The sequence below is a fragment of the Emys orbicularis genome, chromosome 1, assembly GCF_028017835.1.
Source record: "Emys orbicularis isolate rEmyOrb1 chromosome 1, rEmyOrb1.hap1, whole genome shotgun sequence".
Taxonomy (NCBI): Eukaryota; Metazoa; Chordata; order Testudines; family Emydidae; genus Emys; species Emys orbicularis.
Window position 1 is genome coordinate 256,026,469 of NC_088683.1, and position 26,984 is coordinate 256,053,452.

At 41.9% G+C, this 26,984-nt stretch overlaps 1 protein-coding gene across 1 annotated transcript in view; it reads left to right on the forward strand.

Moving 5' to 3' along the window:
• The window catches only part of RASA3 (RAS p21 protein activator 3), a 201,074-nt gene that overhangs the window by 144,681 nt on the left and 29,409 nt on the right, over positions 1–26,984 (forward strand). The window contains exons 6-7 of the mRNA XM_065405324.1: positions 19,818–19,898; positions 21,372–21,444. Coding sequence (XP_065261396.1) covers positions 19,818–19,898; positions 21,372–21,444 — 154 coding nt within the window. The remainder of the gene's footprint in view (positions 1–19,817; positions 19,899–21,371; positions 21,445–26,984) is intronic.

Consider the following 26,984-nt stretch of genomic DNA (forward strand, 5'->3'; position numbering starts at 1 on the left):
GGACCATTGGTCTGACCCAGTATGGCCATTCTTATGTTCTTATCTACTCTTCTTAGAAGTAACACCTAAAATTACTATAAATAAAAGAGATCAGAGAGAAAAGCTTGGATATCTTTCTAAAAGATATGCTCTAGCTCAAACAGAAGTTATGAGTTTGATGCAGAAATTATCAGGTGAGGGTTTTGGCTCATGTAATGCAGGAGCTCAGACTAGATGAAAACATAGTCCCTTCTAGTGAGTTAGTTATAAAGTGCATAATATATCTGAAGCTTTAAAAATTTCATTAATATGAACATGGATCTGAGCTGCTTGTATAATAACTGAAATTATGCAGCTAATATAGGATATTAATTAGGTCTGGTTATACCAGATTAGCTGCTTGATCATGCCCTAATTTGAATGGTGTTTTTGAAATGTTTTCTTAAAAGATTTAAATAACCAAAGAACATAAATAATCCAAAAAGTCTTACATTTACATTGTCTTTCACTCCAAAAGATCCCAAAGTGCTTTATAAAGCTGCACAGAACAGGGAATATGCAAAAATCACTTCATTCACAAATGAAGTACATCCTCCTCTGGGTTGGAACATGGTGGCTTTTAAGTGGGCTCAGATGAAGTCATTGCCCTTTTAGGGCAGAAGCAAAATAGAATATTGTATCCAACTGGAAACATGTTCAATGGAATGTTAACATTTCAAGTTGGCCAGGACACCAGGGCTAATACCCTTACTTTTGTTGTGGGGGAAATGCCATGGAATGTCTAACAACCCCAACTGGTCAAGACATTTAATGTCTTATTTGAAAGACTGAATATCCAACTGCAGACTGCTCCCTGTCACTGTGGGGAGCCGCTTAGAGGGGAGAAGAGCCAGTTAGCAAATCATGAACACTATTCCCTGCAGCACCCATGTTGAGAGCATTTAAAAAATAAGGGACATCAGGCAGGGTCAGCCTATGTGGGCATTTTTGCAGTACCTGAACAATTATTTTACTTCTAATATTTAAATTCGTGTTTGTCCAGTTGTAATGCAGGAAGATACAATAATAGGAAAGCTTTACTTCTAGTGGAAGCTTTTTGTGTTTGGAACCATTCCTTTTAGCTTTTCCATGGTGTGACATGACTTGATGTGTCCTTTTCTGATGTCTGCTAGTAGTGCCTTCTTGTACGTATGTACAATGTGCATCTTCCGGTCATAGAGCAGGAGATGGTATAAAAAAATCTCCGGGAGATATGGCTCTTCTCAAGTGCCCTTATAAATGGACTGACCTATCAGTTTGGAGCCTAGCTCTGACCAGTAGTGCAACTGAGAATGTTCAGAAACATGCAGCTCACTGTCATTTACCTGATATAGAAAGTGGGATAATAGGAGCTGTGGAAAGTGCTGGGAGAGGGGAACAAAATATGTAATTCAGCGTTCTGTGACTGGTGAAAATTTCCTAAATTTAGTGGTTTATGAATCCTGTTTAGCCTGTATTTCTGTAAAGCCAAACATATTGAGGATTTTTTTTAGAGTTAATTTCATGGGAAAATGTATTAAAACTGTGCAGGTTTTGTCTGTGTGGTGTTCTTGTTTGGAAGGAAAGTCTTACTTCTGGTCCTATGAATACTGTGAATTAAACAGAACTTTACAAACCTGATTCACTTTGAACTGTCAGAGCAGTGAAAGAAGATTGCGCAATTTCACTTTCTGGTTTTTGTGCATTAACTCAGTCCCACTAAACTATGGGTTACTTTTTTTTATTATTATTATTATTTTTTACTTTCCTAATGTTATTACAGATCTGCTATCTACTTTCAAGAGAATGGGTACTTGGGATTATACTGTTGAATGTCAATTACAATGGTATTTTCCTCATTTGCTACATTTTGGGTGGGTTTTTTGTTTGTTTTGTTTTGTTTTTTAATACAGTTTCTAACAATCCCAGTCTGTAATGTAGGGTTGAGTCATCCTGAAATTCTCTCATTAATTACCTGCTGAGTTGCAGCATATTGTTTTATAACAAGGAGGTGTGTTTCTGGGGGCTTTTTTGGGTTACTTTCTCATTAAGAAGGCATACAATCCCTTTTTTGTGTCAACTTTGACACACGTTGTATTAGTTTTGAGAGGAGAATGGGCAAGTGTTATATAGTTTGCCTGCATTACTCTGAGAAGTCATAAAACGTAGTAGGTTGTTATTGTCATCAGCTTTAAGTATTGCTGATGAATCAGTTCAATTTGCATGCATTAATGAAAGTATTGCATCTAACTAGAGATCAGTCCCCTTTAATAATACAAAGTTGTTAATCAAGATCAGTGTCTCGCTAATTACTAGGGCTGTCAATCACAGTTAACTCATGCAATTAACTCAAAAATTAATCGCAATTTAAAAAATTAATCGTGATTAATCACAGTTTTAATTGCACCGTTAAACAATAGAATAACAATTGAAATGTATTAAATATTTTGGATGTGTTTTTTCTACATTTTCACATATATTGTATTCTGTGTTGTAATTGAAATCAAATTGTATATTATTTTTATTACAAATATTTGCACTGTAAAAATGATAAAATAAATAATATTTTTCAATTCACCTCATATTGTAGTGCAATCTCTTTGTTGTGAAAGTGCAATTTACAATTGTAGGGTTTTGTTTGTTTTGTTTTGTTACACAACTGCACTCAAAAACAAAACAATGTAAAACTTCAGAGCCTACAAGTCCACTCAGGCCTACTTCTGTTCAGTCAATCACTAAGAGGAACAAGCTTGTTTGCATTTGTTGCCCTGTTCTTATTTACAATGTCACCACAAAGTGAGAACTAGGGTGACCAGATGTCCCGATTTTATAGGGACAGTCCTGATATTTGGGGCTTTTTCTTATACAGGCACCTATTACCCCCTGCCCCCGTCCTGATTTTTTTCACTTTCTATCTGGTCACCCTAATGAGAACAGGCATTTGCATGGTACTTTTGTAGCCGGCATTGCAAGGTATTTATGTGCCAGATATGCTAAACATTTGTATGCCCCTTCATGCTTCGGCCACCATTCCAGAGGACATGCTTCCATGCTGATGACACTCGTTAAAAAAATGTGTTAATTAAATTTGTGACTGAACTCCTTGGGGGAGAATTGTATGTCCCCTGCTCCGTTTTACCCACATTCTGCCATATATTTCGTGTTATAGCAGTCTCAGATGATGACCCAGCACGTTGTTCATTTTAAGGACACTTTCACTGCAGATTTCACAAAATGCAAAGAAGGTACCAATGTGAGATTTCTAAAGATAGCTACAGCACTCAACCCAAGGTTTAAGAATCTGAAATGCCTTCCAAAATCTGAGAGGGACGAGGTAGGGGGCATGCTTTCAGAAGTCTTAAAAGAGCAACACTCTGATGTGGAAATTACAGAACCCAAACCACCAAAAAAGAAAATCAACCTTCTGCTGGTGGCATCTGACTCAGATAATGAAAGCAAGCATGCGTTGGTCTGCACTGCTTTGGCTGGCTATCAAGCAGAACCCATCAGCATGGACACATGTCCACTGGAATGGTGGTTGAAGCACGAAAGGACATATGAATCTTTAGCGCATCTGGCACATAAATATCTTGCGATGCCACCTACCATAGTGCCATGAGGAAGAAACTTGTTTGTCTGAGCAATTGGCTGAACAAGAAGTAGGACTGAGTGGACTTGCAGGCTCTAGAATTTTACATTGTTTTATTTTTGGATTCAAGTTTTTTTGTACATAATTCTACATTTTTAAGTTCAACTTTCATGATAAAGAGATTGCACTACAGTTCTTGTATTAGGTGAATTGAAAAATACTATTTTCTTTTTTTACAGTGAAAATACTTGTAATAAATAAATATAAAGTGAGCAATGTACACTTTGTATTTTGTTATAATTGAAATCTATATATTTGAAAATGTAGAAATTATCCAAAAATATTTAAATAAATGGTATTCTATTCTTTTTTAACAGTATGCTTAATCGTGATTCATTTTTTAATCGCTCGACAGCCCTACTAATTACTCATATGCATGCAGCCAAAGTTGTTTGAGTTTTATGTATTTCAATTTATGTTTTGAAGACACAGTATTTCACTTCTGTACTGTTAGCAGTTACATCTGCTTTACATGAACCAGGACACACCAGATGTGGTCTCCAGAAGACTGTGGACTTTATGTAGCATTTTAGAAGCACCATTGATTGTTTTCTATGTATATAAATAATCATTGATTTATTTATATTCTTAAATGTGAATTATTTTCTTTTTTTATTAAAATAAATGTATTTGCTGCAGTACCTCTAACTACATTTGCAAATTATGTGAAGTGGGAATCTACATGAAAAAATCAAGAAAGATTTATAAAATATGTAAGATATCTATACACCTAAGAAGGAGTTAAAAAGAACTTTGTTTTTATACTTGTATAGGCACAGAAAGTGCAGATTTTTGGGGAGTAGGTAGAGATGAAAAAATAAATTAGCTGAGCTTCCATCCTGGTAGTTCTGCAACTTTTGTTTGTTTTGTTTTAAAGCTGAAGTTTGTATTTTAAACTTTCAGTCAACTAAAGAACATAAGAACATAAAACTGGCCATACTGGGTCAGACCAAGGGTCCATCCAGCCCAGTATCCTGTCCGCTGACAATGGACAATGCCAGGTGCCCCAGAGGGAGTGAACCTAACAGGCAATGATTAAGTGATCTCAATCCTGCCATCCATCTCCATCCTCTGACAAACAGAGGCTAGGGACACCATTTCTTACCCATCCTGGCTAATAGCCATTCATGGACTTAATCTCCATGAATTTATCTAGTTCTCTTTTAAACCCTGTTATAGTTCTAGCCTTCACAACCTCCTCAGGCAAGAAGTTCCACAGGTTGACTGTGTGCTGTGTGAAGAAGAACTTCCTTGTATTTGTTTTAAATCTGCTGCCCATTAATTTCACTTGGTGGCCTCTAGTTCTTATATTATTGGAACAAGTAAATAACTTTTCCTTATTCATTTTTTCCACACCACTCATGATTTTATGTACCTCTGTCATATCCCCCCTTAGTCTCTTTTCCAAGCTGAAAATTCCTAGCCTCCTTAATCTCTCCTCATATGGGACCCATTCCAAACCCCTAATCATTTTAGTTGTCCTTCTCTGAACCTTTTCTAATGCCAGTATATCTTTTTTGAGGAGACCACATCTGTACGCAGTATTCAAGATGTGGGCGTACCATGGATTTATATAAGGGCAATAAGATATTCTCTGTCTTATTCTCTATCCCTTTGTTAATGATTCCTAACATCCTGTTTGCTTTTTTGACTGCCGCTACACACTGCGTGGATGTCTTCAGAGAACTATCCACGATGACTCCAAGATCTCTTTCCTGATTAGTTGTAGCTAAATTAGCCCCCATCATATTGTATGTATAGTTAGGGTTATTTTTTTCCAATGTGCATTACTTTACATTTATCCACATTAAATTTCATTTGCCATTTTGTTGCCCAATCACTTAGTTTTGTGAGATCTTTTTGAAGTTCTTCACAGTCTGCTTTGGTCTTAACTATCTTGAGCAGTTTAGTATTGTCTGCAAACTTTGCCACTTCACTGTTTACCCCTTTCTCCAGGATTGGTCCTAGGACAGACCCTTGGGGAGCACCACTAGTTACCCCTCTCCATTCTGAAAATTTACTATTTATTCCTACCCTTTGTTCCCTGTCTTTTAACCAGTTCTCAATCCATGAAAGGATCTTCCCTCTTATCCCATGACAACTTAATTTACGTAAGAGCCTTTGGTGAGGAACCTTGTCAAAGGCTTTCTGGAAATCTAAGTACATGATGTCCACTGGATCCCCCTTGTCCACATGTTTGTTGACCCCTTCAAAGGACTCTAATAGATTGGTAAGACATGATTTCCCTTTACAGAAACCATGTTGACTTTTGCCCAACAATTTATGTTCCGCTATGTGTCTGACAATTTTATTCTTTACTATTGTTTCAACTAATTTGCCCAGTACTGATGTTAGACTTACCGGTCTGTAATTGCTGGGATCACTTCTAGAGTCCTTTTTAAATATTGGCGTTACATTAACTATCTTCCAGTCATTGGGTACAGAAGCTGATTTAAAGGACAGGTTACAAACCATAGTTAATAGTTCCGCAACTTCACATTTGAGTTCTTTCAGAACTCTTGGGTGAATGCCATCTGGCCCCAGTGACTTGTTACTGTTAAGTTTATCAATTAATTCCAAAACCTCCTCTAATGACACTTCAATCTGTGACAATTCCTCAGATTTGTCACCTACAAAAGCCGGCTCAGGTTTGGGAATCTCCCTAACATCCACAGCCGTGAAGACTGAAGCAAAGAATTCATTTAGTTTCTCCGCAATGACATTATTGTCTTTAAGTGCTCCTTTTGTATCTCGATCGTCCAGGGGCCCCACTGGTTATTTAGCAGGCTTCCTGCTTCTGATGTACTTAAAAAACATTTTGTTATTACCTTTTGAATTTTTGGCTAGCTGTTCTTCAAACTCCTTTTTGGCTTTTCTTATTACATTTTTCCACTTAATTTGGCAGTGTTTATGCTCCTTTCTATTTACCTCACTAGGATTTGACTTCCACTTTTTAAAAGATGCCTTTTTATCTCTCACTGCTTCTTTTACATGGTTGTTAAGCCACGGTGGCTCTTTTTTAGTTCTTTTACTGTTTTTTTTAATTTGGGGTATACATTTAAGTTGGGCCTCTATTATGGTGTCTTAGAACAGTGCCCATGCAGATTGCAAAGATTTCACCCTAGTGACTGTACCTTTTAATTTCTGTTTAACTAACCTCCTCATTTTTGCATAGTTCCCCTTTCTGAAATTAAATGCCACAGTTTTGGGCTGTTGGGGTGTTCTTTCCACCACAGGAATGTTAAATGTTGTTATACTATGGTCACTATTTCCAAGCGGTCCTGTTATAGTTACCTCTTGGACCAGATCCTGCGCTCCACTCAGGACTAAATCAAAAATTGCCTCTCCCCTTGTGGGTTCCTGTACCAGCTGCTCCAAGAAGCAGTCATTTAAAGTATTGAGAAATTTTGTCTCTGCATTTCGTCCTGAGGTGACATGTACCCAGTCAATATGGGGATAATTGAAATCCCCCACTATTATTGAGTTCTTTATTTTGATAGCCTCTCTAATCTCCCTTAGCATTTCATAGTCACTGTCCTGGTCAGATGGTCGATAATAGATCCCTGCAGTTATATTCTTATCAGAGCATGGAATTACTATCCATAGAGATTCTGTGGAACATGTGGATTCATTTAAGATTTTTACTTCATTTGAGTCTACATTTTCTTTCACATATAGTGCCACTCCCACCTCCCGCACGACCTGTTCTGTCCTTCCGATATATTTTGTACCCCGGAATGATTGTGTCCCATTGATTGTCCTCACTCCACCAGGTTTCTGTGATGCCAATTATATCAATATCCTCCTTTAACACGAGGCACTCTAGTTCACCCATCTTTTTATTTAGATTTCTAGCATTTGTGTACAAGCACTTTAAAAACTTGTCACTGTTTATTTGTCTGCTCTTTTCTGATGTGTTGGATTCTTTTTTATGTGAATGTTTCTCATCTGATCTGGCCCCTACTTTATCCTCTTCCATCCTCTCCTCCTGACTAGAACCTAGAGAATCTCCATCAATAGACTCTCCTCTAAGAGAAGTCTCTGTCCGATCCACGTGCTCCTCTGCAGCAGTCGGCTTTTCCCCATCTCTTAGTTTAAAAACTGCTCTGCAACCTTTTTAATTTTAGTGCCAGCAGTCTGGATCCACTTTGGTTTAGGAGGAGCCCATCCTTCCTGTATAGGCTCCCCCATCCCAAAAGTTTCCCCAGTTCCTAATAAATCTAAACCCCTCCTCCTACACCATCATCTCATCCATGCATTGAGACTCTGAAGCTCTGCCTGCTTACTGGCCCTGCATGTGGAACTGGAAGCATTTCTGAGAATGCCACCATAGAGGTCCTGGATTTTAATCTCTTTCCTAGCAGCCTAAATTTGGCCTCCAGGACGTCTCTCCTATCCTTCCCTATGTCATTGGTACCTACATGTACCATGACCACCGGCTGCTCCCCAGCATTACACATAAGTCTACTTAGATGCATCGAAAGATCCACAACCTTCGCACCAGGCAGGCAAGTCACCATATGGTTCTGCCGGTCATCACAAACCCAGTTATCTATGTTTCTAATGCTCGAATCTCCCATGACTAACACCTGCCTTTTCCTAATGACTGGAGTTCCCTCCCCCGGAGAGGTAACCTCAGTGCAAGAAGATACCCCAACATCATCTGGAAGGAGGGTCCCAACTATGGGAAGGTTTCCCTCTGCTCCCGTTGACTGCTCTCCTTCCCTGAGCCTTTCATCCTCCTTAACAGCGCAGTGGCTGTCTGACCGGGGGTGGGACAAATCTACAGTGTCCCAGAAAGCCTCATCAGCATACCTCTCTGCCTCCCTTAGCTCCTCCAGTTCCACCACCCTGGCCTCCAAAGCCCATACGCTGTCTCTGAGGGCCAGGAGCTCCTTGCACCGAATGCACACATACACCACCTGCCCAGAGGGCAGGTAATCATACATGCTACACTGAGCACAATAAACAGGATAGCACCCACTCTGCTGCTGGGCTTCTGCCTGCATTCTCTCCTACAACTACCGAGGTTAATGATAGGGTTTTTGTTTAAATCAAGAAGTTTTGATTATAGTTTAGTTTAAAGGTTTTAAAGAATGGCAAGTGTCCCTCGCCCCCTTCCCACTCCCCTTCCAAACTCCCTGTTAGCGGCCCCTGTTCGCAAAGCATTAACATTTATTTGCAGGCAGTTTGTGGGTTTGTTGGCCTTTTGGAAGAAATGTGTTCTGAGATGAGATGACTTTATCTTCTGTACTCTTTCCTGTGACAGCTGTAGCCAGAGTTAGGAATGTCTGTAGATACACATTACTTATTTACTTATCAAGATCTTTATTTAAAACACCCAGTCTGTGACCAGCATGGAGTAGTTCTGCCCCCTATTTGGCCCACTATGTCAGAATTTGAGAACTCTTAGCTAAGGCTAAAAGGTGCTTCTTTTGTCTTACTGTTCTTTTCTCGCAGTTGAACCCTCTTTTCTCTTTAGAACACTTTTTTCATTTTTGCTTACCTCCGTTGTGTTTTGTTGTTCTGCCTTGCTTCTTGTCATCTTAAGTGACTCCTTTATTCTCTCCTCTCCATCTATCTTGAAGATTCATCTCTTCTTCTTTTCTCACTACTCTCTTGGCAACCTGATCCACTCCCATGGCTTCACCTGCCACCTCTGTGGGTGATTCCCAAATCTGTCCATGTTCCGGAAATTCTCCTGTTCCTTGCATCTCCTCTTTGATGTCCCCACACCACTGAATTTCAGTCTTTCCAGAACTGGCTTCTTATATTTTGTTCTCCTGACCCCTCTTCACCTTCCATCTTTTGATATTGATAATGGTTACCCATCTGTTGAACAGTAGAGGATGTCCAGGACCTTCCAGATGGGCTTCCCAGTGGAAAGAGAAACCAGTGACCTGGAATCTGGGTATATTCTAAGTGTAACTTATTTTATGTGTGCACACAGACACCAGTCCTGACATGACATGGTCAGACATCCTGCAGGCAATCCTTTTTTTCAGGAATAACAACCCAGTATCAGGGAACAACTCTGCCTCAAGGACTGACTCCAGTTGGAGACCAAGCCAGACCACAAATTCTCCTGCTGCTCTCACAGCTCCATCTACCTTGAACCTTGTATTATATCCAAACTAATACCACACAGTATATCTTCCAAAGACTGATAATTTCTTCTCAAGCTAAGAAAAAGATCATAGAAGACTTCTGTGAAGCAGTGCCAGCTGGTGACACCTGCCATGGCAATATCATCTTTGCCATCTCCCAGACTCTCAACCTCTATTTAATTTTGATTCTTCCTTTTATTCTGCTGCCATATATAGAATCCCTCATTCCTTCTATTTAATATTGCCCAAATCCACTATCCCCACAGTCTGGGCTCTCTGATCATCTCTCTCCTTGTTTATCATAACCATCTCCATTCTGTCCTCCTCTCTTCTCACATTCCCCACTAACCACACCATTTTATCCCAAATGCCACTACAGTGGCTCTTTTCAGGTCACCCACTCCTTGAATACCTGGTTTCCTGTCTTCCTACATCCAACTGGAAATACTTCACTTCACTTACAAGGCCCTACATAATTTCATCTCTCCTCACATCTCGGATCTATTCCCTCCTACTCCCCTACTCATTCAGTATGCTGCTTCTGTTCCTCTTGCCTTACTATTCCCTTTGTTTCTTTTCACACACTCTGCTTTGCACTTTCTGTCATGCTGCTACCTGCATTTGGGTCTCTGTCTCCTCTGAAAATCTGCGTCTTCTAAAAATCTTTCCTTCTCCTCACCAGTAATTTCTCTTTGCTCTCTCATGCTTGAACTGTTATTCCTTGTAATAAAATGTAGTACTGATGCCAAGGCAGATGTAATGGTCATTAAGTGCACACGTTTAAAATTCCACTAAGCATCTGTGTGTTCCTGCATGTGTCCTCATTAATGGCCTTGAGGTGTCTTCAACTAAGAGAATTTAACTAGGTTTTTTTTATATTGACACTACAGAATATCTTTTTATTCTTATTTGTCTTTAAGGGAGCTTACAGCTCTTCTATAATTGACTCATAAAATGATTAAACTGCTAATGAATTAACTTCCTGTCCTGCGAGAACAGTATGGTTGACACACAGTTTTTATTCTGCTTCCTTTATTTAGCATGCCAGATGGTCCTGTGTGTATGTGCATTTTTTTAAAATATCTTTCTAAAGCTGTTGTTAGGAGCCAACCTTGGTGTTTTGAGCCACAATGTGGAGACCTCTCTCATTGGTTTTCATATTATTAGCAGCAGAAAAATGAGGGGGGGGAAATCCATGTGAATCAAAAATTCTTAAACTCTTATTTTACAAAATGAAACTCTGGAAAAAGTCCACTTTAGAGGACATCTCTTCAGTGAAATAGGGTCAGGTTAGACTTATACAAGTGTTGGTGTCATTTTTCTTTTGCATTTAATTTAATTAAAAATGTCTTCAGATTTTGTTATTGTGGTTTTAATGTAATATTGATTCTTCTTTCCTAATAACTTTGTCTTAACTCATTTTTCTCTTACATTAGCACTTTATTTATTCATTATACTTTATGCATTGTCTTTGTATAGGGTGACCAGATGTCCAGTTTTTAAAGGGGCAGTCCCGTATTTAAGTCCTCCAGCAAACATCCCGACTTTTTCTTAAAAACAGGCAAATTGTCCCATATTTTCTGTTCCCCCCCCCCCCCCCCAATCAGTACTGGCGGGTCCTGCTGCTCGCCAGCTGCCCACCCACCAGCGGTGAGTGGGGGGGGTGGGGCTCCAGTGGCTGACGATGGGGGTGGGTGTGCAAGGCTGGTGGCTGACTGAAGCTGCAGTGTGCAGGGCCCCCTGCTGGTCTGTCGCGCAGCCCCCGCCCCCGCATGCTGGCTCTTGGCCAGCAGGGCCCCACCCCCCCATCCCGTTTCCGGCCGACACTGGCTGCGCGCTGTGAGCTGTGGTGGCTGGTGAGTGTGGGCATGTGCCAGGCGGCAGTCAGCTATGTGTCAACTCTGCTGCCCACCAATCTGCCCTTTACAGGCTCCCCCTCTCGCTGTCCTCTCTCTGCTTTGCCTCTTTGCCCCCGCAGCCCCACTGCTCCTCCATATCTCCCCGGCGGGGCACATCCCATTCCCAGCGCTGTGCAGAGAACCAGCCCCTGGTCGGAGCGCTCAGCTCACCAACAGCCTGGCCAGCATGCTCCTTCCTTCCCCCACTGCCTCTGGCTGGGCCGGCACCCTGGGAAAGCCCAAGACCCTCTGGCCCGAGGCGCTGGCCAGGAGGAGCCGAGCCCTGCATGTGCCAAAGCCCCACACAGCGCTGGCACAGGGAAGCCTCTCTGCCGCTCAGCTAAACTCTGGAGTGGTGGTGGGGGAAGCCATTTCTAGCCTGTTCGCACCCCAGACCTCCAGGCTCCACAGCAGCCCCCAGGTGTGTGTGTCACCTCTCTCCATGGGGGGGGGGGAAGGATGTGTGTGTCACCTCTCCCCTGTGAACCCTAAAGCCTTAAAGATAAGAAGGTAAATAAAAAGGATCTAACTACTCAGAATTTCTTAATAGGGGCTCAGTCAACTTGATGTTAATTTGAACGTTTGTACTACATAGTTCTGATTGATTGCCATTGAAGTCACTTGAATACGAGTAATTTTGTCAGGTGTCCCGTATTCTGCATCGGGAAATATGGTCACCCTGTCTTTGTGTATTAAGAACATAAGAACAGCCATAGTGGGTCAGATCAAAGATCCATCTAGCCCAGTATCCTGTCTTCTGACAGTGGCCAATGCCAGGTACCCCAGAGGGTATGAACAGAACAGGTAATCAAGTGATCCATCCCCCGTCGCCCATTCCCAGCTTCTTGCAAACAGAGGCTAGGGACACCATCCCTGCCCATCCTGGCTAATAGCCATTGATGGACCAATCCTCCATGAATTTATCTAGTTCTTTTTTGAACCCTGTTATAGTCTTGGCCTTCACAACATCCTCTGGCAAGGAGTTCCTCAGACTGTGCACGGTGTGAAAAAATACTTCCTTTTGTTTGTTTTAAACCTGCTGCCCATTAATTTCATTTGGTGGCCCCTAGTTCTTGTGTTATGAGAAGGAGTAAATAACACTTCCTTATTTACTTTCTCCACACCAGTCATGATTTTATAGACCTCTGTCATATTCCCCCTTAGTCGTCTCTTTTCCAAACTGAAAAGTCCCAGTCTTATTAATCTCTCCTCATATCGAAGCCATTCCATACCCCTAATCATTTTTGTTGCCCTTTTCTGAACCTTTTCCAATTCCAATATATCTTTTTTGAGATGGGGCAACAACATCTGCACGTAATATTCAAGATGTGGGCGTACCATGGATTTATATAGAGGCAATATAATATTTTATGTCATCTTATCTATCCCTTTCTTAATGATTCCCAACGATTATATTGTCCTGTAGCATTGTAAAATTTCACTTAAAGTTAGGCACATGGTAAAGGACTTTGCTGAATTTAGGTCATAATGCACACAAACAAGGAGGGCAAAGTTAAAGCTGGCTTGTAATGTTAGCATTGGCATTTCCCGATTTCTCTCCTGGTTTTTTTTTTTAATATGGAATTTTTAGGGTTTTTTAGGAGAAAAATCAGAATAATTGCCTTTAGTATTTGCCTAGGTCATCTGGTTGTACTTCACTAGTAAGCCAAAAGTTGAAACCAGGTTGACATGCCATGCCATTGAAGATATTATGCATTCTGTGTGTAAAAGCTCAGTGTCCCGAGGCTCCCAGATGTTCATATGGAAAACTTTGTGAAGGAAACAAGGAATACTGTGCAGCCCTTTCCCTGTTAAGATAGTGCACATTTAAAATAGGGTGTGAAATTTTGTCCCCACTCAAGTCAAGGGAAGTTTGGCTATTGACTTGAATGGAGCCAGGATTTCACCCAATGTCTCAAACTGGAACTACTTTATGAATATTGCTCTTTTTTTTCCTTCACACACATGTACCCACACAACATGCACCCTTGAATAATGAGAAAGGTATGTCATTTTCAAATAATTGATTCTCCTTTAAGGAAGGGATGGGGAGTCTACATGCTTGGATTAACCTGCCTTCTGTAGCTCTGCTGAATGATTCACTGCATAGGGAAACTCTATATAAGCAGCACCATTCACTATTATGTTGGCAATTGGTAGTGATTACACCTCATGGTTGGAAGCCCACACGCAGCAGAAATATTAATGTTGTCAAATGTGAGCTATTTTGTCTTCTGTTCAGAAATGTTTATCCTTCCTTTACCTTCCCATCCCCATGCATTTTAGTATCGCTCAGTGTAAAGAACAGGGACTATTTCTAAAGTGTGTGTATGTTTTTCTTCAGGGAATTTGCCCTTGCAACGGTTTAGGTTATGAATCACACTGAAAGCTGAAATCATTTTGTTCTTGTTCTTTGAAACCTGCTAATTTTATAAACCACAAGCAGAAAATAGTGAGGCAGCTGCATTAAGAGTTTTCTCACATGGCCCACCAATAACTCCACTCTAGCCCAACTTCTGTAGTTGCAAGGGGTAGCTCTGTCACTATCAGCTGAGCTATAGACTCTAACAATGATCAGTAACTATCAGCTGGACTGGAAAGGTTCTAGCAGCAGCAGCCAGACATTTTGTGTTTGGGTCTCTTTAGTCACACAACTTGTGTTGGGTACAAATACCTTGCTTAACTTGTCATTGCCATTCATTAATCTAGCACTCATAAGTAATGTTAATGTTAATTTTGCAAATAAAGTAAAAGCACTTCATTTTTGACTGATTTTTTTTTTTAAAGTTGGTGCCCAGCCACCATCATTCCCTTATAGAAGAAGCGAATGGGTGTTCTGTGTAGTATTTAGACAGGTATGTTTTATCCAGCAGAATCAGATCTTAATGTGATTGTTAGAACAAAGTTGCAGCTATTCATTCTAACACCTTTGCTGCTTGTGGATTACAGCAACGGGCAGAGGTGGGATTGTTCATTTACCTGACAACTTCCCTGTGACAAAAGAAAGAGGCCCATAATTCAAAGCAGTTCTGCAGTTACAACATTTTTTCACAGCTGGTGAGCGTGCACTAAAGCTGTGAATTAAACCCTGTTGTGCATTGCTGAATTTTATTGCATCTCTCACTGGTGCTCAACAAAATGTGGGAGCAACAATTAGCTTCGCTTCAAGCTTCCTTTCCCCTCCTTCAAATCAGAAACTCGAGTCTGTTGCATACTTTCTCTGTCCTTAGATGTTAACTGCTTTTAAATTACCTGAGAGGCATTGGAGCAGCTTATGTCAGCATCTGTTTCCTGTTTTTCTACATATTGTTTCTTTCAAGGTTGTTTTTGCTTTTCTCATTCCCTCTGCACACACAAAAGAAACAGAACATTTACACTTGAACTCAAACTCATCTTGACTGTTCAAGTACCTCTCGGTGCTCTGCCTTCATGGTTTTTAGAAGAAGTACTCCTACTAAAAGGGGCAGAATATTCTATACGCCCACGTGTGTGCTTTCATCTTAGACTTCTGATATTTCATCCTGTATTGCAGGAGAGCTGGATTGGAAATGATCCATTCATGAACAGTGGGAAATCTGCTCCCTGAGATAAACCTCTTGAGATGGCGTTTCATTTTCTTGGCCATCCTTAAGGGAAAGCAGACCGGGCATGTGTTTGTCATTGGTACATAGTTTTGAGTTGGAGTAGGCTTTTCTCCCCTTAATAATTGTTCAGTTCAATTAGGAATGTGGTTTGGTCACACTTTTAGTAATATCTGTGCTATTCGAATTTAAAAAGTAGAACTTGCTGTAGGTGATTGGAATTATTTTAAGCCTGCTAAAACCAAACCTGCACCCCTATTTCTACTTCCTCTAGACTGGAGGAACCACTCCGCATGCTCTCTGATTTGTGGGGGTAAGAGGAGTCTTCCAGTTCCAACTTGCTCAGCGCAGAATTTGTGGCTCGAATTCAGCTCCTATATGGCAGCACTCTGGGGTGTCAGCAGGCTGCTAAGCCAGACCTGTAGAGGACTTCTTAAGTCTCTTGTCTATACAGAAGGTGCATACGTAAAAGGGTCATAGCGCAGAGCAGAAATAAAACCAGCAGGTGTCTCCTTGTAGGCCAGGTGTCTGCTTCTGTTGATCTTGAACTTCAGTTTCGCCAGAGTATTCAGAACCATATAAAGATTTTGCCTAGGAGTAAATATTTTAAGGTTTGATTTGGTATTTTAAAAACTGTACTGTGTCTGGCTTTGGTTCAAAATATGAAATTTGTCCTTCCATGGGAATTGTCATTTAATAACATTAAGATTTGAAAAATTTCCTCATTTTTGCTGGGTTGTTTAAATTAAAACCAACTCTCTCTATATATATCTTTATATTACACTTTTACAGGAATTCTGCAGTAAAACAGCATGTGACATTATATACCATATGTTCCAAATTCCTACGCTTGTGGATAAAGTTAAAGAACATTAGCTGTAACTTTGAATTTTCTTTTATTAATTGTCACAAACTTAGCATTATTTTTGTACAATAGTAAACTGTACATTGAGGTGTTGGAAAAATAGTAAGAATAAAGTATATTGGGTATCTTACAATGCAAATAAAAAGACAGTCCTGCCCAGAAGGGCTTAGGGTCATAGGCACGACTCCATGGGTGCTCCAAAATTAGTGGGTGCTTAGCACCCACCAGCAGCCAAGCTCCTCCCTCCCACTTCCACCTGCCGGCAGCCCCGCCAATCAACTCCTCCACCCACCCTCCCAGCGCCTCCTCAAGGCTGCGGAACAGCTGTTCCGTGGCGTGCAGGAGGCACTGTGAGGGGGAGGGGAAGGGGTGGAAAGAGGCAGGGCGGGGGTGAGGGTTTAAAGGAAGGGTTAGAGTGGGGGCGGGTTCTGGAGCTGAGCAGGGGGTTGAACATCCCCGGGGAAAATTAGAAGCCGGCGCCTGTACCTAGGGTTTGTCTACATGGGAAAGTTTTCTGTTATACTGGTATAATTATACCAGTATAGTTAAACTGGTATAACTCCCTGTGTGGACATTTTTATTCTGCATTAAGAAACGGATAGATAAGACAGAAAATATCATATTGCCTCTATATAATTCCATATTATGCCCTCATCTTCAATATTGCGTGCAGATGTGGTCGGCCCATCTCAAAAAAGATATATTGGAATTGGAAAAGGTTCAGAAAAGGGCAACAAAAGTGATTAGAGGTATGGAACAACTTCCATATGAGGAGAGATTAATAAGACTGGGACTTTTCAGTTTGGAAAAGAGTTGGCCAATTAAGAGGGATATGATAGAGGTCTATAAAATCATGACTGGTGTGCAGAAAGTAAATAAGGAAGTGTTATTTACTCCTTCTCATAACACAAGAACTAGAGGTCACCAAATGAAATTAATAGGTAGCAGGTTAAAAACAAACAAAAGGAAATATTTCTTTACACAACGCACAGTCAACCTGTGGAATTCTTTGCCAGAGGATGTTATGAAGGCCAAGACTATAACAGAGTTCAGAAAGGACCTATCCTCCATGAACTTATCTAGTTCCATCAATGGCTATTAGCCAGGATGGGCAGGGATGGTGTCCCTAGCCTCTGTTTGCCAGAAGCTGGGAATGGGCGACAGGGGATGGATCACTTGATGATTACCTGTTCTGTTCATTCCCTCTTAAGCATCTGGCATTAGCCACTGTCGGAAGACCGAATACTGGGCTAGATGGACCTTTTGGCCTGACCCAGTATGGCCGTTCTTATGTTCTTACACTCTTATTCCAGAATAAGTGTGTGTCCACATAGGGGATTTTATCAGTACACCTCTAACCCCATATAACTCCGTCCTCGGGAGCCAAAAAATCTTACCGTGTTATGGATGAAACCGCGTTATATCGAACTTGCTTTGATCCGCCGGAGCGCACAGCCCTGCCCCCCCAGAACCGCTGCTTTACTGCATTATATCCGAATTCGTGTTATATCGGGTCGCGTTATATCGGGGTAGAGGTGTATAACCATATCAGTTTACATTGATATCTTTTTATATATATATATATATATATATATATATATAAAAAACATATGACTTTCCCATGTAGACCAGTCCTTAGAGATTTTCATTGACTAAAGCAGCATCAGTGTACTACACAGTTTCATTAGAACTGATACAATGTTTGCCAAGTTACAGTGTGAAAACAAATGTTCAGTTATAAAAATTGCATCTTCCCTCAACTGGAAATGACATCTATTTAACCTACCATCTTCCCTCTCCACTTCACCAACTACTGTAGATTATGCTGCTGTAGTCATCTGTGCAATGGAGAGTCGTGTGTATGCACAAGATTCTCCGTTGCACAGATGACTAGAGAATATAACCCATAATACTCATATTGCAAACAAAAGTTATAAATAAATATAAACAACACTTACACCGTAAACAAAAACCACCTAGATAAATTTAAATTCCAAAACTATAGTAAGCCCAGGATTATGTATTGACACATGGTAGAGTGTAATTTGACCCAGTTGCAAAGGGAAGGGAGTACTTTTAAATGGATCAAGCTCCTGCTTTTTGCCTCTCTCTTCTCTATGCATTTCAAACATGAGCTTCCTCAGCACACCCATCTCTCATCACTTCACTTTCTAGATTTATTCCTAGTCTTCTCCCCCCCCCCCCCCAAAAAAAATCAACAAACTCACCTACTCAAAAAGGAACTTGTTTCAGAATGGAGAATCCTAGAGGCTGTTTTGCCTTTTTTACCAATAAGTGCTACATTCCTTGAGAGCTTTTTAAATTGTGAAACCTGAAACTACACTATTAGTTCCCACTTTGCGTGGGGTGGGAACATGGAAGTTAGAGCTGTAGATTTTTCATCTTAAAAGATTCCTTGCTTGGAGGAAGTCAGAGCAGGGTGACTCAACCATTCTAGTTGCATTCTGTCCCTTTGGTATCACATCACTAACTTCTTGAAAGCAGAACTGAAAATCATGTTTGTTCATTCTTTCTGAGTTTCGTTGTTAGGATGTTTTACTGGTTTGGGAAAAGATGGGTTTGTCATGATTGGCTATGTATTCTGGCATATTAAATTTTGTTAAAGCACATAGGCTTTTGTGCGTGTAACACTGTGAAACTATTTGTCTGATACCAGGATCTTTCTGCAGTCTTTTCTCATCTTAAACAGTATTTTTTTTACATGTACAAGTAAACAGTGATTGATATGAACTCTCATATGAATGTCGCTGTGTCCTCCATATCTATAGTAGCTACTTTCATAAACTGTTGATTGTTACTGATATTTCGGGTGTTGTAAGAGACCTTCAAATTAAGACTCTTCTGTAGTTTAATGTTGGCTTCTGACCTTAATGATGGTATTACTTTAAACTGGGAAACAATTTTTTGGTCTAAGACAAAAAAAGAATACAGGTTCATGCTAGCACCATTTGTATCCCTTAATAAGGAGCATTCTAAAAATGAGAAGACACTAACTTTTGTTGTTCCTTCAAGCAGGGCCGGCTCCAAGTTTTTTGCTGCCCCAAGCAAAAAACATTTCCGGCGCCCCCCGGCTCCACCTCTTCCCTGCCCCATTTCAACCCCTTCCCCAAATCCCCAGCCCTGCCTCCTCCCCAGGGCGCGCTGCATTTCCCCTCCTACCCCTCCCTCCCAGGCAAGGGCTGAAGCGGAGCGGGGTGTGCTCGGGGGAGGAGGTGGAGGTAAGCTGGGGGGGAGCGGTTCCTCTACCCCCCGTTACTTCCTGTGGCCCTCCCCGCGCCCCCCACCGCCGCAGCTCACCTCCGCTCCGCCTGCTCCCCTGAGCCTGCCACCGCCACTCTGCTTCTTCCCCCTCCCTCCCAGGCTTGCCGCAAAACAGCTGATTCGCGCGGCAAGCCTGGGAGGGAGCGGGGAGAAGCGGAGCGGCGGCGCACCCGGGGGAGCAGGCGGCAGTGGAGCAGAGGTGAGCTGGGGGGGGAGCGGTTTCCTCTCCCCCCTCCCCCCCCGCGGGTTACTTCCTGCAGCCCTCCCCTGCCCCACCCCACCGCAGCTCACCGCAAAAAAAAAAAAAAAAAAGAGGGCTGGAGTGCCGCCTCTTTGAAAGTGCCGCCCCAAGCACATGCTTGGAGGGCTGGTGCCTAGAGCCGGCCCTGCCTTCAAGCTCCTCTTATTTTGTCTGGTTCTTTTTTGTTCTTCTTTCAGAGTTCTAGAATGCAAAGGCCTCCCAATAGTGAATGGACAATGTGATCCCTATGCCACAGTTACCTTAGCAGGACCATACAGGCAAGTATTGAAAACTGAAGAGCTTCCATTTTGTAAGGCTTCATAACAGATGGTTTGGGTTTTTATTTATTAGAAATCTGCATTCTAAAATCGATAGAGGATTTATTTGGCCATTGCTACTTTATTTATATAATATAATATAATCAACTATAAGTAGCTTGAGGCTTATTGCAGTTTTGCTTCTTTTAAAGCTTTGAACATTAAAAAGTATATAATTTGTGGTCAAGCTTAACTTGTGTAGCTTCTCACTTGGCAGTTGGAGGTCAGTATTCAACCAAATTGCTTGTCCATTTTGCAGTAGTGGGGAGGGGAAGAGAGGGGAAATGAATACATAACAGCTTTTTACTTGTGCTTTATTTCAATATGAAATTGAACATTTGGGGTCTTCTCAGTTATGTAGTTCAGCTCCTTAATACGTTTGGAAAGTGCTATGCACAGCTCGATCCTGTAATTTAATCTCTGTGGGTATAACGATCCGCCAGAATGGATAAAACTGCAGAACGGGTCTTACACAATATCGTCTATTGAATTATTTATTCTGCACCAGTCTTGTTCAGCCTGTAAACATAGTCATGTTAAATTTGAGGTTAAATTTGCACATTCCACTATTCAATTTTTTATATTATTCAACATGTCAGTGGCAATTTGTGCTCCTGCTTATCAGGGGAATCATCTCACGAGTTCTTATTCTGGGTGACCTCAAACTCATGACACAGATACTTCATAGTATTTTACAATGGAACTTGGAGGGGTGGGGGAGTGCTATGAATGAGAGACATTCTTGACAAATCATTGTCTCAGATGCGGAGCAGTCTTTGAAGGTTGATTGGTCCATCTTCTTATTCTCTGATCAGGTATCTTATTGTGCCCATCACAGGTGGTACTGTATTTGGGTTATATTATTCAGTAGTTGTTTTTAACTACTGTATTTGATAAGTGAAATCTTTTTAAATGACGCCAGTTGAGTATTACTGAAATTATAGTTGGAATGAGGTTTGGCTGGCTCATCAGTCTTGACTGTCTTAAATATGCCTCTTCCCCCACCCCTCCAAAAAAAAAATCCCATTAAACTGTATAACTGAACTGTTATGATTCCACTTGCTAGGGATCTGAAGGCAAACAATACTGTCTATCAGCCATCAGTTTTCTTTTGCTTCCTGTCTTCAGAAGCATGCAGCTTAGTCCTTTCCATTGTCTAATAATTGCCCAATAATTGTTCTTGGACAGAACAACTTACAGCATTGGGGCCCAAGAGCTCACATTTCAGTATGTGGATAACAACTGTGGATACTTAATTGATTTATGAAATCCGTGTGCATGCGATATTCTCCCCCATAAAGAGGTGTGCCTCATTGCATGCTACGTGGAATTTATAAAACAAATCAAAGCAAATAGGCTACTTCTGCATTCGGGTAATTGCTCATTAGGACCAGACACTTCTGCTAATATTCATTTTTCTTTATGTCCATGCAGATCTGAAGCCAAAAAGACTAAAGTTAAAAAGAAGACAAACAATCCGCAGTTTGATGAAGTGTTTTATTTTGAGGTTGGTATTTCAAAGGAATGAGCGATAAGCTGAAATACTACACTGTAGATAGTTGGCACGGCATCCTGCTCCATCTTGTGCCAGCTGTCTTCTCTGAAGACTCTTTCAAAGCACAGTGCAGAGCCAGCAGTATCCTGGATCAGACTAGATGTCTGCTGAGGCAGCAGTGTGTCAGTTTTCCAGGTGATTGGAGTCAAGTTCTCTAGGTAGTCTTTCCTCCTCAACAGGGTTTTCTGTCCCTCCCAGCACAGACAATTTTTGAATTAGTTCTGCAAAGTGAGTTTTTTCCAGACTGTGGTTTTATAGCTGCTCCACCCTGTCTTCCCTGGTCAAAGGTGGGAAGGTTGTCTCGCAAGGAAGATAAAGAACTTTAAAAGCAACGGGGGAAATCCATTCAAGACTGAAAGTTTCAGATGCATGCTAGTGTTCTGTAACACCAAATCTTTCCCGTCAATTCAACTGCATAAAATCCTTAGAGCCTATGTAACATGTAACATTTTTAAATGAGTCTAGATAAGGCAAAATGTAACCCTTTTAGAAGTGCTGTTTTTTTTCTTTTACTTAGCAGGAGTAATGGGTATATAGAGAGAGATTATATAGATTATGTAAAAAGCAACAGAGTCCTGTGGCACCTTGAAGACTAACAGCTTATGCTATTATTATTATTATTATTATTATTATTATTATTAAAGCTTATGCTCCAATACATCTGTTAGTCTTTAAGGTGCCACAGGACTCTTTGTTGCTTTTTATAGATCCAGACTAACACGGCTACCCCTCTGATATATAGATTATATAATTCTCATCCCTACCCCGGAATAGTTCTTCGGATGTTTTTCATTCTGTGTCTTTTATCTTTATTTTAAGGGAGAGTTTATCATGGATAACTTGGTCCTGGTCTACACTTACATTTTTTGCCAGTTTAGCTATGTCAGTTAGGAGTAATATTGGCAAAAAAAGTCCTTTTGCTGGTATAGCTTATTTTGTTCAGAGGCCTGGTCTACTAGAAACCTTTGCCAGTATAGAAATAGGAGTTAGGGATGTGATTTTTGATGTTTTTATACTGGTAAAAGCCCTATTGCAGACGCAGTTATACTGGCAAAAGCAAGTATAAAGTGTGTCTGTGTAGGAGGGTATAACTATACCAGCAAACCTTTTCTAGTATCAACAAGGCCTGAGTAAATCGCTTTAACTTCAAGAATAATTAGCATACACCAGCTAATTGAGAGGGACTAATACCTTCCACAGCTGCTGAGAGCCAAAGTAGCTATAAATTCTCAGTTGTCTCTCTTGAGTGCCCTCCTCACTGTGGTCTCTACGCACCTAGCAACAAAACTAGGGAGGCCTTATCTACCGGCAAGAGTTGCACCAGTTTAATTAGAATCTGCTCACATTTAGTGATGCAAGTGGAACCAGTATACGCCAATTGTAAACCAGTAGGTATCTACACAGGTGTGTTAAACCAATGCGACTTCTGTGTGTAGGCCTGGCCTTAGAGGCTTGCCCTATGGCTCACTTCTAAGGGGTCGATGTGAGCATTAGTGTCAATAAATAGGAACTTCTAATCCTGGAACGTTGGGGGTGGGGGGCATTTTAAAAATCTAGTGAAAGCTTAAAGGGAGCTAAACCACTATATGTTAGTATCCGTGAACCTAGCTGTTGCTTCATTAAAAGGGGCCTATTTGCAGTGTTTCTCAAATGCAGCCACCGTGGCCGCATGCAGACACCAGGGGCTTTTCTTGTGGCCACAGCCTCCTGGGCAGTGACTGGGAGAGGGGAGTCAAGCAGTGACCCTTCCCCCAGGACCACCAGCAGGGGTTGCACTCTGCCCCCCTTCAGAGCCGCAGACACCAGAGGAGCAGGCAGCCAGTGAGTTCTCCACTTTCCTGTGGGCGCTGAGGCTCGGGCTTTGGGCTTCAGTCCTGGGGTGGCGAGTGGCAGGCTCCGGTCGTGGGGTTTCGGACTCTGGCCCTGGACCCTGGCCATGGGTCCCGATCCTTGGACCACCACCACCCCGCATCGCCCCTGGCTCCCGCTGCCTCCACAGCTCTCATCCATCCCCCCATCATCTCTGGCCCCCACTATCTCCCTACCCACCTCCCAATCTAGGGTTTAATTTGTCCCCTGCCTTGCCAGAGCTGAGTAAATTTGCTGTGATATTAACAAACATACAAATATTATGTTTTGCAGCAGCAGACTTACTAGCTAGCAAATCTTAAAAAACATAGCAACCAAAAAGAAAAAGAAAAAACCACAACAAAAGACAAGAATTTGAAAAGCACCTTATTTGTGTTTCTATTCTGTTTAGATCCAGTAAAGAATAGAAACAACTGTACCTTATTTTTATTATTGAGTCTGGGGGAAAAAAAACTCTACATAAATAAATTACAATGATTTGGACATGTATATGTGCATATTTGTTTGTTTTTCCTAAAGTTAATTAAGTATTTTAGGAAAAATTGTCAGAGCAGCCACCAGCAAGAGTTGGTGGCTGCACTCTAAGGCCACTGAAAATTTTGTTGTGAGAACCCCTAACTGCAGACAGGGGCAAGTATTCAGCGTTGGATAATACAGGTGCTTTTAGTGATGGAATCTCAAGTTCCTCCAAATGTTCAAGTGGACAGCTAGGATCCAACCAGAATAGCTGAGTCCATACTATATTATTTATGATGTCTTCTTGATTCTTTTTTTTCCCTTGTCCATAGTGCTGCCTGTTCTTAACAGGAAGGCTGTTTTACACTGGCTTCCACTTTCCAGAATGAGGAGCCAATTCCATGACTTGGAAATTGCACTCCAATGGAGACATCGTAGGGTCAGATCCACACTGGTGTAAATTGGCATAGTACATTGAATTCAGTAGGGAGGCAGCAAATTACAGCAGCAGACAATCTGTCCCATAGTTTGGCACACCAGGCTGGCTTCACTGGAATTGCTGCGATCACCCAATAATGTGTTGATCCCCACTGATTCAAGGAGGAGGAAAATATGTAAATGTTAAGGAGTGAATACTTTTCTCCCCAAAATAATTTTTTAAGATATCCATTGCACAGTCCCAGCCTAAGTGGAGTGTAGTCAGTCATCAATGTGAAAAGATTAAATACTCGTGTGTAATGATTTGTGTGAGTGGCAGCTCAGTGTAAATATCCCTCTACTTAGTTTGTAGAGGCTAGATGCTGAGTAAAGGGTCCAGAGCAGCATAAAGGGGCTCTAAAAGTCCCGGATATGACTAGGCGGGAATTCCCCGGTGCAGAAACTGAGGAAGACAACTTCAGGCTTCTAAGAACCCCTTTGCAAACCCTGGCATAAGGGGGTGTACCAGAGGCAGGAAGGGTCATATTGGAAACTGGAGAGGGTAGACTATGTGCTGTGGAGATTTCTGGGAAGCTGGTGACTGGCTGCCATTATTTAGGTAGCCTCTGATATCAGAGTATCTGAGAATTAGGAGGGCACAAAGGTAGTTAAAAGCCAGTTTAGCCCCCTCCTCCCTCTGGTCTGGGAATCCCAGACTCCTAATTCCATCCTCTGAATTAATGCATCCCACACAACTGCCCTTTAAGAATACAGCTGTGTGTGTGTGTGTGTGTGTGTGTGTGTGTGTGTGTGTGTGTGTGTGTGTGTGTGTGTGTGTGTGTGTGTGTGTGTGTGTGTGTGTGAATGAAACTGAACAGTAAGCAGTCATACAGACTAACTTTAGACCTGTTCACACAGCTTCAGCCAATGGTTTCAGTAAGTGTGCACTAACGACGTTGTGCCATAGGCTTAGAATAGAACTAATGCTATAATTTTTTGGTGGAAAGTCTCATGATCAGCCAAGTGTCAGTTATTGAAAACCATTTTAGCATAGCTGTGCCCTCTTGCCGTGCCTGTCACCTCCAGAGCATCTCCCCGGGTCCAGGTGTTGCAGGATTTTTTCAGTTTAGTGACCCCGTTAGTCATTCTGGTGCCACAATAGTCTGTCATTTTACATGGCCTAGCCCTCTGGCCAAGTCCCTGCTCAGTTCATGCCCCTTCTGGGGTTAACAGACATGTCCCGTTATAGGGACTATACTAACATATAGTGGCTTTTGAGCCCGGTCTTCAACCTCTGTCTCCGCCCATAATGCTTGTACTCTTCTTCTTCTGATGCTATGCCTGCCCTCTTGGTCTGGGGAGCGGTAGGGAAACCCAGGCCCACACTCTTCTCTGCGTTCCAGCCCAGGAACCCTGTTTAGGAGGCAAAGGTCTGGTTCTTCAGTCTGTCCACCATTTTCCCTGGGCTGCTCCTACCTTTTGCCCAACTTGTCAACATCTTTTCCCCGGTCTCTGGATTCTGCTGTCCCATCTGGGAATCTGTGGTTCCTCATTGCTGCTTCTTTTGCAGCCCCAGCGGTATCCCCTCAATGCTGCTCCCAGTTACTCACAGCAGGTGGGCCATTATGAGTAGCTCTTCTCTTGCCTGGACTAGGCCGTCTTTCCCTCCCTCAGGCAGGAGTTCCTTCCCCATCCCTTTTCCTGGAGCAGGTGACTTAAGTAGGGCCCTACCAAATTCAGTTCATGTTGGTCAATTTCACGGTCATAGGATTTTAAAAATCGTTAATTTCATGATTTCAGGTATTTAAATCTGAAACTTCACAGTGTTGTAATTGTAGATTTGGTAGGGCCCTAGACTTAAGTTAGCTGCAAGGCTTTCATTAGTTCCCTTCAGGTGAACTCCCTTCCCAGTTAGCTTTCCTCTCTAAGGGGCTCACCAGGCCAGCCTTCTCCTGCCAGTGCCTGTCTGCTAGGTAGGAGGAGGCAGCCTTTATGCTGCTCCCCTTCTCTCAACTCAGTCCCAGGGGGTTGGGTGAGAGGGGAGCCTTGTCCCGCCTTCTCTGCAAGGTTTCAGGCCCTTAAAGATTCCTTCCCCAAGCACCGTTCATTCCCAGGACCCTTAGGTCTCTACATCTATCTATGGGACCCTTCCGAAGCCTTAAAAGGCCATACCTGGTGGTGGATTGGGCTGACCACTAGACATTACTGCCCACAATGGCAGACTATCCCAACACATGTGCTACTTATAAACAGTGGTAGCAGAAATATTTTGTAAAAATGTTTTTGGTCATGGGCCCGGGGACATGATCAAGTCTTAGGGCTGGTCTACACTAGAAAATTAAGTCAGCTTAACTGCATTGCTGAGGAGGGTGTGAAATATCCACACCACTGAGCAGCATCGTTAAGATGACCTATACATCCTTGGGTAGACCACGCTAGGTTGACCTAGCTACCGCCTCTCAGGAAGATGGATTACCTACGTCAATGGGCGAATCCCTCCCGTAGGCATAGGTAGTGTCTACACTGAAGTGTTTCAGCAGCGCAGCTGTAGCATTTCAAGTGTAGACAAGCCCTTAAAGTCACTGTTGAGGAGGTTTGCAGGGTGGGGAGTGTGGAGAAATTTGTGCTGAGCTGCTGAAATGATGTGGGGTATTAAATTACAGTGCTCTGTGGCTCCCAGGTGCAATTGAGTCAATTATGTAATGAGGGCTGTGGTCTCCAGTGCTTCTAGTTACATTTAGCTTTCATGA